We start from the raw sequence: 15063 nt of genomic DNA, 5'->3' as shown, positions 1-15063 counted from the left end.
TCTACCTGGGAGCAAATGTGAACCCAAGAATCAGCCCTGAGAACAGAACACGAGTAGGAAAATATTTAGAGAGGTGCTGAGCTGAGGCACCTGATAATCTGCCTGAACAGGGAACCGAGGGTAGGGTACGGTTTCCCAGCGAGGAGCGTTTACAAGCCGAGCCCCCGACTGTGGCTCTGGTGATCCTCGGACATTCCAACAGTCCAGACAGAACATGAAGTCCGTCTGGCCGGACGGGGCGCTTGTTAACAGAGCACAGAGGAGGGGATCATTGCTGTACTCACTTTCTGAAGTCTGCTAGCAGTTTGAACATGTCTTCGTTAGATAGCTTGTTGCTGTCTTGTCTGTAGATTGCGGAGAAGCGGGCCGATTTGTCCAGTGTCCCTGATGCATCTTTAAACAAGGGCCTGAGAAAAGAGAGATGGAGGGGTGGATAGAGAGAGAACAATAGAAATGTGTGAAACAGAGAGAGAAACAGAGGAAGAATAAGGAAGGAATGAAGTCCAACTTTCTCATTCCCTGAGCTCTAGCTTCCTGCTGTTCCATACTTTTATGTTTCCACTCGGGCTGCCTGAGAGATAGCAGCCCTCTGGTTCTCTCTACTCGTCTCACACACACACACACTTCCTGCAGAAGCACCACTGTGCTCTCGGCCACAGGTATGTGTGTCCCAATGGAAAGAAAAACAACATCCTGTGACAGCCCCAGCATCACCTCAGGCATCACAAGGCCAGCAGGGCCATCTCCGCTAGGCCTTGAGCCACGCGCGCATGCACGCACGCACGCACACACGCATGCACAAACACACACGCGCACGCGCGCACACACACACACACACACACACACACACACACACACACACACACACGTCTCCGCCAGGCCCGTGTTAAGCTCAAACTCTGCTCAACTCCTCTGTTTATTATTTCTCGCCTTGCCTTGAGGTGCTGCATGACCGCAAGCAAACTTGGACAACAACAAAACGAAACTGCCATTCCTTCGCTTCCCCCCTCCCTACAGCACAAAGGACGGGCTTACTGGGCTTGCCAGGATCCGAAATGAACCATGCATCTCTACTGCAGTACACGAACACATTGCTGCTGCCTTAGCCACAGTCAGTTGGCAGGAGTGCTCAGGGAGAAATTCAGATAGGCTCGCAACAGTAGCCTGTCAAGTCTGCATTAGTGCCGAATGTTTCAGGTCAGTGGTCTTACCTTGCGGCCCAAGCGAAAGGCATCCTGTACTGGCCCAGCCTGCTGCAGGCCAATTTGGCATTTTTCAGCACCTTCTGTGCAGCCTGTGAAAGAGACAGAGAGAGAGAGAGAGAGAGAGAGACAGGCAGAGAGAGAGAGAGAGACAGAGAGACAGAAGGAGAGCAAGAGAGAGAGAGAGAGACCACAATGACCCCAGGCAGACACTGAGAGCACACACATGCACACCACAGCACATCACACAACCAACAGAGGGACCTATCAAATTCAGTTAGCTCACTCTGCTGCCAATCCTGCTGCCAACAAACTGTGACAGAAAGGTCCTTGATGCATTTTACACAGAGAGTGCTGCCTTCATAAATCTCATCACCACATGTGGAGCTCTTGTGCTGCGCAAGAAGACTTGTGAAAGCAGAGACAGTACGTCTGGAACACTAAGCATGGAACTCCGAGAATTGATGGCTGACTAGAACAGAGAGATGATTTATAGTGAAATTAATATTTACTGTAGCGTGGAGGCTGATGGCATTGTTTTTTCATGTTTGTTTAGGGACCACTTATGTGGTATAAATGTTTGTGTGTGTGTGTGTGTGTGTGTGTGTGTGTGTGTGTGTGTGTGTGTGTGTGTGTGTGTGTGTGTGTGTGTGGGCGCGCGCATGTGTGTGTGTGTGTGTGTGCGTGTGTGTGTGTGTTCCGCACCTTTGCAGAGTCTGAGCTCTTCATGTAGGGCTCAGCACAGTGTGTGATTCCGCCCTGCAGGACCTTCTCTATCCGGGCCACCAGGAATATGTCAGGGTGAGGGCAGGTCACAGAGAAGACTCCCTGCGGCACAGACACACAGAGCTGCTCTTTAGCCAATCCAGAACTACAATGTGGTCAAACAGGCGGTGGACACCAACCAGTGACCTACTTTTTTAGGGTACTGCATGGCACCCTCTGGCAGCCCATTGGCCAGCTTTTGACTGCCCGGCAGACTGTCCCCGCCTCCATTCATGAGCTGAGCACTGGGATTGGGCACCATCTGCCTGACGGACGTGTGATTCAGATCCACATGGAAGTCGGAGGAGATCTTCCTGCTGTTCTGAATGTCAAAGAGGGACAGTGTGACGTAAAAGGGCTCCACCTGCAAAACAAATGAATAAGGCAAAAGAGACGAATCAGTACAACCCCCATGTTTGCATTAGTAAGCTAGTAAAAACAGCAGTCATAACACTGGCACGCCAGTTTTTATTTAGGTAGTGATGAGCAGTGGAGGGGAGGGGAGGACAGACTGCACTATCACAGCAATGACTCAGCAAGCCACGGTGGAGGCTTTGTCCTCTCGGGTGCGGTCAGCCGTCGGCCACCAGCCTCCATATTAATTACAGCAATGCACCTCCTGACCGCAGGGCTTTGAAGTGCGACATCTCAGTGGGCGAGAGCTGTGCCTGTTCACGATGTGTTGTTAACATTTTCTCAAGTCACACCGTGCTCTCAATACAGAATAAATACAAATGGCTCCAATCTGTGACACTAATCCCATTTGTCTTATTTTGTGCACAAGCAAATCAGGGAAGTCAATCAACAGGCTAATCTGATGTTGTCATTTCTCCTTTTTAGAACTCCACACATATATAATTTATATCTACACATGTCAGAACAGGACAATATATTTCCAGGACAGTAGCCATGAGAGACCGCCACCCTGCTGGGCTGTGCTTTATTTATACGGTCTGCAGGGCTGTGCTCCAGATCCTGCTGAGGGGAAATGTTCTGTCACTCTAATGGCTGCACCGCTGTGATTGACAGCAGGAAACCGGCACTCGACAGCCTCGCCACACATTACATAGCCTTGGCACAGGTTACTATGCCAACCAAGCCCTCTGTCTCCACAGAGACGACCAGTGGTGACGTCAGAGGCTAGTGAGCCTGGAGAGAAGTCGTCGATGGCCCTCCGTCACGCTACAGCTTATTAGAGAGATATCAAGGCACATTAAGGAAGTCCACTCATTGGCCCCAGCTGTGGCGCAACTGGCTGGGGCACCTGCACTGTATGCCGGCAACCCGGGTTCTATTCCCGCCCCGTGGTCCTTTCCGGATCCCACCCCTGCTCTCTCTCCCATTTGCTTCCTGTCACTCTCCACTGTCCTATCATTAAAGGCATAAAGCCCAAAAAAATATACTTAAAAAAAAAAAAAAGGAAGTCCACTCACATTAGTCGTTGGTCCGTCCTCATTTTCAGCAACACAGCTTTGCAGGTTGAAGGCCAAGTCGTGGCAATTCACTAGGATGCGCTTGCCAAACTTTTCCTCAAACTGCTTAATGTCTGGCTCGATTCCTGAGAAGTCAAGTTTCTGAATGAAGAGAGACAGAAGGCTTAGCAGTGTGGTGAAGTCCATGCAAACTGACCATGACCAGGCCATGAAGGTTCTGTCCAGGGTGGGAATGAGCCTCAGTACCTGTATGTCTGGGTCCAGTGTGAAAAGCTTCAGCCTGGTTTCATTCCTCATCTTTGCTTCAATGTCTCTGGCACTCTGAGCATAAGAAAATAATGTAATATCTCAATTTCAGTTAAAATCACTCATCATGGTTCACCATCAGTTCATCCGGTTCAAACTTTATTTGACAAGGTGACACCAAATAACACATTGTACGATTTAACCTATATTTCATCTGTATATACAGTACATTCATCTCAGTGTCAGTATAATAACACGGACACTACTATTAGTAGAGGTATTCAAGGACTGTCCATGAGAGAATGCAAATTCCTATCCATTTGACTTGTGGTCAGTTCTGCTGGGCAGCTGCTGTGGTGGGATGGCTTTGTGGTATGACCGTGGGTTTGCTTTCTTAAACTGTCCATTTAGATAAATGAGACCTACCTGAAAGCTATCCATACTTCCAGAGGAACTGTCTGCTTTCCCCAGATCATCATCTGCAAGAGCAAAAGAAGGGATCCTTTCACAACGTGGAAATGATCCCAAACCAACACAGTGATGAATTCCAGACAAACCCTCCGCCCCCCCCACCCCACCCCCTCCAACATCTCCACACCACATTTATTAATCTGCCATTAACGAAGCACCTCTTTACAAAACCAAACAATAACTCCAAGTGGCCACTATCTGAGACATTAATCACATAGAGAGAGAGGAGTGCAATGTTTGGACTGAAACTGGATCCTTCTAGCGTACCTCTAGCGATCTCTCTAGTGTTTCTTTGCAATGTGTGATTGCGAAAGGCCGTTCAAGTGTGGTTGCCGGCGTGGGGAAGAGGCATGTGCTCTCCACACAGACCCCCAACTCGGGCTGGTTCTGGGAACAGGAGGGCTCCCTCAGATAGGAGCGCTGCCCAAGGAAGAGAAGCCCCCTCAGAGCCTGGGTGGTCCTGTGCACCAGCAAACACATGCTCCGCAGGACGGGGGAGCGCAGGGTGGGCCTAGTGGCCGCTCCCCGTCTCAGTTCAGAGTGCAGAGACAAAACTAGACTTGTACGCACTGGCTTGTCTGGAAGGATGCAGGGGGGGGGATGTAGGAGGTCACTCAGTCTAGCTGAGCACAAAAGGCCAAATTGCAGTCCACTTCTCTGTGTACACAAGAGATTAAAGTCCAGTGTCGGCCACATTAGGAATATAATAACCGTAATCTTCAGACATTGCACTCGTCCTCCACATCCTGACTAAAGATCCTCCTATTAACTGGGCCCCAGCAATGTGTGGTCAGTAGGTGAATCACCTTGGAGGGCATATCTGGTGTATATGAGTGGCTATGTAAACTAAGTGAGAAGTTCTTTAGTTAGTCTTTTGCCAGTGATTCAGATGTCTGTTATTACTCAACCTCATGACCACAATGATTCAATTCAAAGCTGATGGGTTTTAACAACAGAATCTGATTTCATCAAGAGCTACGTCATGGAAATGTATTGTATCAAATGAACTTTCTTTAGTCAACACTTTCATGAGACATGATTCACCATGACAATACACACGCACACACACACACACACACACACATACCTACACACACCCACACCCACACACACACACACACACCCACCCACACACCCACACCTACACACACCCACACACACGCACATACCTACACACACCCACACACACACACCCACACCTACACACACCCACACACACACACACACACACACACACACACACACACACACACACACACACACACACACACACACACACCTACACACACGCACACACACCCATATACCTACACACACCCACACACACGCACGCACACATACATGCACGCACACACACACACACACACACACACACACACACACCATCATGTAGGTCTCCATTCCTCTTCTCCTGCATAGCGAGCTCAAAGCTGGAGTGCAGGATCTTGTTGAGCGTTCCGATCCAGTCGTCCATCTCCACCTCGCTGTCTGCGGCCAGCAGGTACGTGCTCTTATCCTGCATCTTAAGCTCGAATGCAAAGCGCCGGACTTTGTTGTTCTACAAGATGGAGACAAAGATTTCAAAATCAGCAGGCGAAGAATGATCTCTAAAAACGGGGAGGTTTTGACTTTCATAGACCAAGCAGTCTGCCTCGAGACTTTCTGTGTCGGCTGAATTCATCTGCATATTTACAGAGGTGCTTTTGTAAGCGATCACACACAAATGTCTAGCTGTGAATAAAGCGAGCCTAAACAGAATGTTCCGACCTATCATCCAAAGTTAACAGCGAGAAATCGCCAAGTCACCAGAAGGCAGTGGCGGCACTCCTTTATGATTCTTTTCATGCCAGTCAGGCTGTTGGCTCTGGGAAAACAGAACTTGTCTACATCCCTCCCCACCTCCATACGACTGGAGACAGTGCACTTTTCATCTGCTTCCATCTCAGATTTGCTGATAATTGGCACAGCACAGCACAGTGTGTGTGTGTGTGTGTGTGTGTGTGTGTGTGTGTGTGTGTGTGTGTGGTGGGGGGTAAGAAAACACTGAAGGAGCTTTGTCCGAGGTATGCACCTCACGCAGGATCATAGAGGCGTCTGATGCTCTGAATTCCTGCACTTACTCAGGCATCAAATGGGCTTCTTGTTGCGTTTAAGAGGATTTGAGGGCTCGCTCAGACAGACACATATTTACTGTTGTTCGTCAGAGAGAGAGAGAGAGAGAGGGCAGTGCAGGGGGCGAGGGAAACTGTTTCCATATGCCAGACAAAGGAGCACCGCACTGCCAAGACTCCAGCAAAGCCCCCGTAAAGAGACCACGTCCACTTGAGGTAGCGGAGGAGTGTGGGAGAGTGTCCATGGAGCACAGGTCAACTTACTACAATCAATTACTGACAATAGCAGTGATTTTGTATTATTTGACAGCAATATTTATGACCCACTTTCAAAGCACTGAGAGGCTCATGCTGTCCCAGGTGGACATCTCAAGCCGACCACTCTGTCTGCTGTACCAGCATCCCAGCATTCAGTGAGGCCAAGGTCCAGTGAGGTCAGACGCTGGTCTCCATGTCTCTCCAGTGGCTCCCTGCAGCCCATATGGTAGGACATAGGCCCCCTGTGAGGGAGGCTAATTCTCTGCCTGTATAAAAACCAACTCCTCACAACAGGGCCTGGACATTTTTAACAAATGGTTTGCCAAGTTTGGCCTGAGTGGGAGTCAGATAAACACAGTACACGCCGCGTGGGGACAACACTGTGAGCATGTTTGCCACAGTAACCCTGCAGCCTCAACATCCCCCACGAGGGAGCTCTGGCAAACTCTGCTGATAAAAGCCATTAATTGGGTTATCAGGGCTCGGCAGTCACAAAAATAGCTTGGTGCACTCCCAAAAAATTAACTATTTCCCGTTGACCTGGGCCTCTGATGGACCTGATTGGCTAACGGAGGCTGTTCTCAGATAAGCACGGCTTAATCAGCTGCACCACATCATGTGTGCGGTCCAGCACACTGAGACTCCCATCCAGGACCATTAGGACAGAAGTGTGCAAATGGCTGAAATATGCTGGGACTGCTATTTAGCACACAAAGCCATGGTAACTCAATTATATACGTTGCACAGCAGGAGATCAGCGTTTTGGATGCTCTATCTCTCTCTCTCTCTCTGTTTCTCTCATCATGGAAAGAATGAGTCCTGGAAGTTTGCATGGTGCTGAATATAATAGCTCTGGACAATCCCAGCTGAAAAACAAAAAGGAGAGCAGACCAGTGTGCACACGGAGAGGTCTCCTTAGAAGAAGACTGTGCCTAGCCACGGGGTTGTTATGTCATATGGTGTGTATGGACAGTGATTGATTATGTATACATGCTGTGTGTGTGTGTGTGTGTGTGTGTGTGTGTGTGTGTGTGTTGTGTGCATGGTTTAGTGGGTGTGGTTGAATCCACCCTTGAAAAAAGAAGCTTCAGTGTGATAGGAAGAGGTGTGTTTCAACAGCTGGAGAGCGGACTGTGGCGTCACTCCATATGCCTATAATCAAAAGCCAAACCAACTGCAGGCTCCCCTGAGAGCCAGCTATTGTGGTTTATAATTGGAGTTGCGCTCTCAGGCTCAGCGAGTGTTTAACTACAGTGGAATGGAAAACAGACAACACAATGGGATAGAATGGGGACAAACGCTACGAAAAAAACGCACGAGGCTCTGACAAAATTAGATATCAAGTAGCAAGGTACTGCAAAATAGATCAAATGAGATCAATTCCATTTAACCACGTTTGCAACAACACATTTTGGTCACTCGGCTTATAAAAGTGTTTTCCCCTTAGATACATTTGGGCCTCATTGTTTTCAGATGAACTCTTAAAGCTTACTGTATAAGCAGGGACTTCTTTTCAGTGGTCTGATTATGATTGGGACACACATACATTCACTGCAATGTTACGAGTATATGTACGGCGTAATGTATGGCGTATAAATCAGGCACAGAGGCAGTGGGAGGGAGAGCAGCTGTATTCGACCGTATTCGATCATCATGGGCAGACAATTTGTTCATTTTTCCTCTTGCCCTCGCATGTGTACACTTGGAGGGCAGGGAATTGGTTATTTTTCCCAGATGGCCTGGCTGGGGTGACTGCCGGCAGATTATTTTCACTGTAGCCCCAGTGCTGCGCTGCGTGTTGGGGAGAGGGGGGTGGGGGTGGTGACCGGGTGTAGCGAGAAGGAGGGAGGGGTGCGCCTGGGATGCCACAGCTGGCCCAGAGTGACCCACCAGATGGACCACATCCACCCCACCGACTCCCAGCCGTCCTGGGCAGGCGGGGAGAGACTCGCTCAGCGATCCCACTGGGGGGAACCCACATCCGGTGGGTCAGGTCAGCCACTCCGCTAGCCGCTACCCATAAATGTCATGCTATGGAGAAATAGGCCTCTGTCATTTATCAGAGGTGTGTGTGTATGCATGTGTGTGTGTGTGTGTGTGTGTGTGTATGCATGTGTGTATGTGTATGTGTGTGTGTGTGTAAAAGGGGGGGGGCAGGTCCGTACACTTTCCATCTTTCCGTCTCCATATTGAGAAGGATCTTCCCCTGGGGAGCGCGGTAGCGAGTGTTATTGATTGATGCGCTGAGCGCGGGCCTCCGCCCTCTCCTCCCCACTCGCCGTCAGCAGTTCGGGGAGGCGACCTTGGAGGAGCGGCGAGCGGAAGAGCGCGGATCGCATTACAGCAACGTAAAAAGCCTGACATGGGCCGGGACCCCGTAATGGTCCACAGATCATCATTACAGGGCTGGACTGAAGGAGAGCCAAGGCTGCATTCCAGATCCACTCTGGATTCACATCATGCACAGGGTCTCGCGTGTTTAAATGGGCAGCTTACCTGCACCACGCCCATGCAGGAGTCCAGAAATATCGTCCCCTTGGGCTCCTTGGAGATCTTTTCATCCTTGTAGAAGCTCAGGTTGTACGATCCATCGCCCAGCTGAGTGAGGTGGAAGTATCTTCTCTTGAAAGACTGCAGACAGACATTAAACGAGAATAATCACACACAGATCTCCTTATCAACAGTTAAAGCATACTCTCTTACCCTCATGGTGACACAGATCTCCTTATTAACAGTTAAAGCATACTCTCTTACCCTTTTTAACAGTTAAAGCATACTCTCTTACCCTTTTTAACAGTTAAAGCATACTATCTTACCCTTATTAACAGTTAAAGCATACTCTCTTACCCTTTTTAACAGTTAAAGCATACTCTCTTACCCTTATACACAGTTAAAGCATACTCTCTTACCCTTATACACAGTTGAAGGATACTCTCATACCCTTATTAACAGTTAAAGGATACTCTCTTACCCTCATGGTGACACTGATGGCACTGTTCATGTTGCCTTTGTAGAGCCAGCCCTGCTTGGTGATGCCCCCCTTCTGGGAGCCGAGGGAAGCCGTGTCCTGCACAAACAGCAGATAAAACAGCAGATCAGAAACAGGCACAGGCCTCTGTCAAACCCCTTCATGGCCTCTTCTTTCATAGGTCTAGATAAATAAACTTTGCAGGAACACCGCAACCAGACCAGGATCCCTTTGGCTAGAACATCAATAACAAGCTCCCTCTGCTGCAGTTATATGAATAGATCCATTGCACAAAGACTAACGTGATGTGGCAAAGGACAGCTACTACACCTCAGACTAACCATGATAGATGCACGAGCTGGACATGGCTACTAGTGGGAGGACACAGCTACATAGAGATCCTAACCCAGATTTTAATAAGTGTGAAATGGGAGGAGGTGAGTGTCAGTGTCAGCAGTGCTGTTTGTTATCAGTTCTCCTCTGATTGGAACTCTTGTCAGAAAGGTTTCGGACGTCCGTCTCTTGACACGCCGCTGCACTATGTTACTGTCAGAAACAGTTTTCACAAAGCGTAATGAATGGCTTTCGAGGATGACATTATGTGACGGGATCCATTTTTATGGTTTCCCCTCGTGTGGTGTCACAAAGGTTTTAGAGCGTTGGCAGAGGATGAGATGTTTTCAGCGTATCATAGAGACTTCAGAAGAAACGTCTGGAAACGTTTGGGTCCTGCTTCCACTCATCGGACGAGATCGAGCCAAAACTTGAAGTGTTGGCTTTCAATGGGCTCCACTGCTCTCCCATGTGTTGCTATGCAACCCCAAAATCCACAAAATACCCACAACGTTTTTTGTCTGACCAGAGACAAGATTGCAGCGCATCAGGGACTCAAGGTGATGGAACAAGCTGATGCAACACTCTGCTTAGTCTACTGCATTCAGGGCAGATAAAAAACTAGCGTTAGCTGGGAGGTTTTTAAATGAGGATTTCAGGGTTGACTGTTTCTCCTGCAGGACCGCTAGCTGCCTAGGCTACGTGTGTGCATGCAAGGAGCTTTTTGACGGGCTTTTCTTGGCCACAGCTGAACATTCTTCTATGGAAGGGTGGGGGGTGAAAAGTGAGAGATGATTCTGAATGGACTTGTCAACATGCAACCTCGTGGACACCCCTGCCCCAAAGGGAGGCTCTGACTTCTGGTGGAAGTGAGTGGGCTACTGCATGCCGCTTCATTCATACACTAGATGCTTAGTGGAGGTCATGACCCCCCAGGCAATCACTAGTCTGACTTAAGCCACGACACAGGGAGTGACTGGAAATAGAGCATCTGCAAGGGCTCAGAAAACTGGTGGAGAGGTTCGGAAAACAACAGCCTATTAAAGCAGAGGGAGAGTGGAGGCACAGACGGAATATTCCAGGCAGCCATGCTCCCTAGCGCAAAGTTTACTGCAGGTGACCCTGCTCGAGGCCTTAATTCACTCCCTCAAACAGTCTCCAAGTCCAACAACAGTTTTACTGAATGCCTAAACGTTTATATGGAGTAGTGTAATCAGCCAGAGCTAAATGAAATAATTAAGCTCAGTATGAAATGAGACAGTCTAGGCAGTCTTTGGAATTAGTCTGCTGATTTGAATAGATCTGCTTTAAAAATGAGAAGCCCAAGACACTTTGAGGACGAGCCAGTTCTCATTGTCTCAGAGCGAGGAACAGTTTGCATTTCAGCTGAAAATGAGTCATACGGTGAAAGAACAATGCTTTTAACCTTGTGCCTGAGCTTAAACAACTTAAATTAGAACAGGAAAGCTTGATCAATGCCTTGTCAGAGTCAATTATTGCAAATGTATCTTCTCAGATTCAGATATGTAGAGCTTTTGGAAAGTGGTTTGGGAGACAATGTGTCTACACATAAAATACTTTGGTCTGGAACTGGTGTCTGAACCTGGTTCATTATTCATGACGTTTGTAAACCTGATGTACATTGTGTTTTTATGAAGCTTTATTTACGTAGAGTTGTGAAATGTTTACATATGGAGGACAAGTGAAAACTGTGGCATACTGTGGCTACTTTGGTGAAGTGGAACAGTGTAGGAGTGCACGCGTAACAGCACAGGAGCGGAGTCTTTTAAAAGGTCTCAGCATAGCTGGAGAAGACAGCTCCTACAGCTTCCACAGGTCCTCCATCCCAGTGAAGACTCTGGAACAACAGAGTCTCGCCTATCACAATTCATAATGGTGGAAGCAGCTGGATTAGGCCAGCCCAGCCAGTGGGAGACCAAGTATTGTTCTATGCCATCAGCCGCAGTGTCTTCCACAATCATCTTTTCCTCTTCACTAAGTGCAGTGGGACAGCCAGGACCCCCAGGACTGGGGCTGATTACCTGAAATTCAGCATATGGAATGACTTTACCAGAAGTCCAGAAAATGGGAAAAGGAAATCCATCGCTCTCACCTCATCTTTGTCCACATCTTCATCCACTTCAAATACATGGACTGCCAGCTTGTCTGGCCGGGACACCTTGCTGTATGGACAGAGCATAATGATTTAATGATGAGATGGTCAAATAAATGTGATTGTAACAACAAAATTAACAAAATCTCACAATGACAATGACCGAATCTTCTAAAATATAATTAAGGGGATCATTTGAACTAGCACAAATACCCAATAACTCAATTCTGTCTCCATTTTTGAAATCAAGTGCTACTGCACATCTGTATCTGAATTTCCCCTTGGGGATCAAGAAAGAAAGAAAGAAAGAAAGAAAGTATCTATCTATCTATCTATCTATCTATCTATCTATCTACCTATCTATCTATCTATCCTCATTTGTGTCCCTCACACATCTCTATCTTTAGATTTAGTTTTCTGCTGACTTTTTGATGAATGGCTGATGAGCGCAAGGAAAACTCAAGGGAGGACTTTTTTTTACCTTTACTCTGCCTCAAACTTGAACTTCCCGAATGATTGTTTTAACGCAGTGTCGACAGACCTAGTGAAGTCACTTGGTTTTCCTCCTCTTTCTATTGTTATTGCAAATCTCTAGCGAACTTGCATTTCCCTGTTATGAAGTCACGCAACATCTTTCCAAGAGCTCGCATATTTCAATGATTACACACAGTCAGCAACGATTAACACCCAGGGTGGGTTTTTGTGACAAATTGAAGTGCTTCTTCTCTGCCTATTCTGAATATAGCCTGCTCTAACATGCCCAGCTGAAGGACCAGGCTTGGTCACACACTAGTACACAGAGGGCCAATGCTAACACAGCCATGAACAAAGGGCTTACTTGGGTAACTGGCGGAAGTCTCCTGAGTAATCCTCATACTTGTAATTAACAACGTGCCAGTCGGAATTGTAGCTCTTGATGCACTGTGAAGACACAGAATTGGTTGTCGTTAGTGACCAGCCACACATGAAATATATGGTAATTCAGGAAGGAAAACATGTACGCCTGCAAAGACTTCATTTTGTTTCCGAAATGCCATTCTAAAGAGTCTCTGTTTAGGGGATATAAGGCTTTCTAACATAAGCAGTCTTTCTGTGAATCCTCTTCTTCCTGGCCAATCAGATTAGAGCTTCTGCATGAAGAGAATTTTGGATCAAAGGGAATGTTTCTTTGGAGAAGCTTGAGGAAAGAAATCTTTCTCCATGATTTGAGTCTTAGAGAAAATGGCTCAGAGATTTGCTGCCCAGCACCCTCATTGATTCAAAAGGTGACCATTTATATCGAGATGACTGATTGTTGAGTAAAAAACATTTATTGAACATCTTCTTTGGACCAAGAGCTTAAATGTATCCACCCATCACAACTGCTACAGTACATACAAATAAGTGCTTTATGAAACAATGTAGAGTACTAACAAAAAGTTAATCGTGTTCAATACTATAAACTAATAAATCATGAGAGCAAAATAAGAAAGCTTGACACACACAACCCACAAAATTACTTGGGGCGTGTCCAAAAACAACTCAGAGTCCTAAATCTAAAAACAATAACACAGTCAGCCTCAGAAACAGCTGTTCACTGAGGCTGTCTCTACAGCACTACAAACAGCACTTATGAGAAGACAGAGGCAGAGCGCTTGGTTTAGGGGAGCCTCAGTCAGTCCTCAGCAGACAAAAGCTGCTTTCACAGAGGAGCTCCCGCTCCGTGGCAGGCAGAGATAGAGACTCACCGAGCACACACTCACACAGCAACCCACAGTGCAGGCGATCAACAAGAGGAAACCCAGTCGCCTACCCCCCCACCCCCCCCCCACCCTAAACTCAGGGACGCACATCTGCTCACTGTTAGACATTCCAGTGATATGAACAACATCATCATCGTATTCGTGTCGAAGAAGAGGGGTGTGGGGTTTACGAGAAACGGACTGACAGGGGAGTCCTCGCGCTCCTGAGCGGCAACCTGATCAGGAGGAGAGGAGGGGAGCTGTCCAGTCTCTGGGAGGGGCGCTGTATGCAGCTGTTCTGCTGAGGTCACATTGTGCTTGACCGTGTGCACGTAGCCTACAGCAAGCCCTGGCTCTCCTTATAATTTCCCTCACTAAGGTGACAGGGTTAAAGGTGCCTTCAGCTGCACTCCATGGATGTAACATAGCACATATTCTCAATGTTAGAGCATGCTACAACAAAGCTTAATCAGAGTGGGAGGAACTGGCTTCAACTCATAGAAATGTCATCCCACTCATATACTCATCAACTGTTCACGTTTTGACCCTTGGAAACATTCTTTTCTTGTCAACTGGACAATTCCCATGCATGGGCCATTATTCCTCCACTGATGTCTCCAGGACAATAAAACACCATTGTGTCACAAAGTATGTGCTAGGTGAAATGGGAACGTGGCTTGGCTGGATCTGGGACTCCATAAACAAAGAGGAAATCATCGGAGCGCAGAGTGTGCGGTCCAACATGTTTCTCCGTCCACTTATCTGGTGAGGACTGCCATGCACGTCAGTGCCAGGTCAGGAGTTGGGAGGGAAAATCCAGCAGAAACTGCTGGTGTAGCTCAAATGCCTTTTGGGATATATGGTGCACCAACAAATAATAATGAAGGAAACTGTATGCCAACATTTGTTAAAACCCATTGGGCCATTTTGGATTAATAGCACAGGGGCCCATGTTGCCCTTGGAAAGCAAAGGTTTAATGGTTGGAATGGACTTACCTCTTGGACGAAGAGACTCTGAGCCTCCCTCTCTGCATTATCAGGCACTGAAGGGTAAACAGTCCTTATTTGGCGTCTTAGAGTTGATATCTGTTGGATGAAGACAAAGATGTTTTAATAAGGTGAAATGACCTGAAAAATAGCAATAGAATGATTTGGTGCAGCAGAAAGGCACTTCAGTGTGGAACAGAAATGTCCATTTGAAGGAACTCTTTTCCCTAGACATTTACGTTATCATTTCACAAACTGACATTTTCACATGACAATGTGAGCTTAGCTGCTTATAATTTCTCCCCACGCTACTCCAAATATTATTCTAGTCCACAAATGCTCTCGCTGGTTCTCCCAAGCAGCCGGCGAAGGCAGGATGCTCCTCCGCATTGTTCCACTCAAGAGCCTGCAAACACACCCTCAAACTGGCAACCTTCCACCAAATACAGCAAACT

General features: G+C 47.5%; 1 protein-coding gene across 18 annotated transcripts in view; it reads right to left on the bottom strand.

Moving 5' to 3' along the window:
• The window catches only part of zmp:0000001200 (dedicator of cytokinesis protein 9), a 78249-nt gene that overhangs the window by 21925 nt on the left and 41261 nt on the right, over window positions 1–15063 (bottom strand). For all 18 annotated transcript variants that reach the window (XM_042069481.1, XM_042069588.1, XM_042069561.1 and 15 more), the window contains exons 3-15: window positions 14618–14707; window positions 12739–12821; window positions 11901–11970; window positions 9458–9553; window positions 8983–9117; window positions 5501–5675; window positions 4073–4125; window positions 3647–3721; window positions 3401–3541; window positions 2119–2331; window positions 1908–2030; window positions 1212–1294; window positions 285–407 (exon numbers count right to left, since the gene is read on the bottom strand). In XM_042069481.1, the coding sequence (XP_041925415.1) occupies window positions 285–407; window positions 1212–1294; window positions 1908–2030; window positions 2119–2331; window positions 3401–3541; window positions 3647–3721; window positions 4073–4125; window positions 5501–5675; window positions 8983–9117; window positions 9458–9553; window positions 11901–11970; window positions 12739–12821; window positions 14618–14707 (1460 nt within the window). The remainder of the gene's footprint in view (window positions 1–284; window positions 408–1211; window positions 1295–1907; window positions 2031–2118; window positions 2332–3400; window positions 3542–3646; window positions 3722–4072; window positions 4126–5500; window positions 5676–8982; window positions 9118–9457; window positions 9554–11900; window positions 11971–12738; window positions 12822–14617; window positions 14708–15063) is intronic.

This window comes from Alosa sapidissima, chromosome 2 (assembly GCF_018492685.1).
Source record: "Alosa sapidissima isolate fAloSap1 chromosome 2, fAloSap1.pri, whole genome shotgun sequence".
Lineage (NCBI taxonomy): Eukaryota > Metazoa > Chordata > Actinopteri > Clupeiformes > Clupeidae > Alosa > Alosa sapidissima.
The sequence above is the reverse complement of the archived record's forward strand: the minus strand, read 5'-3'. Positions and strand labels throughout refer to the sequence as shown.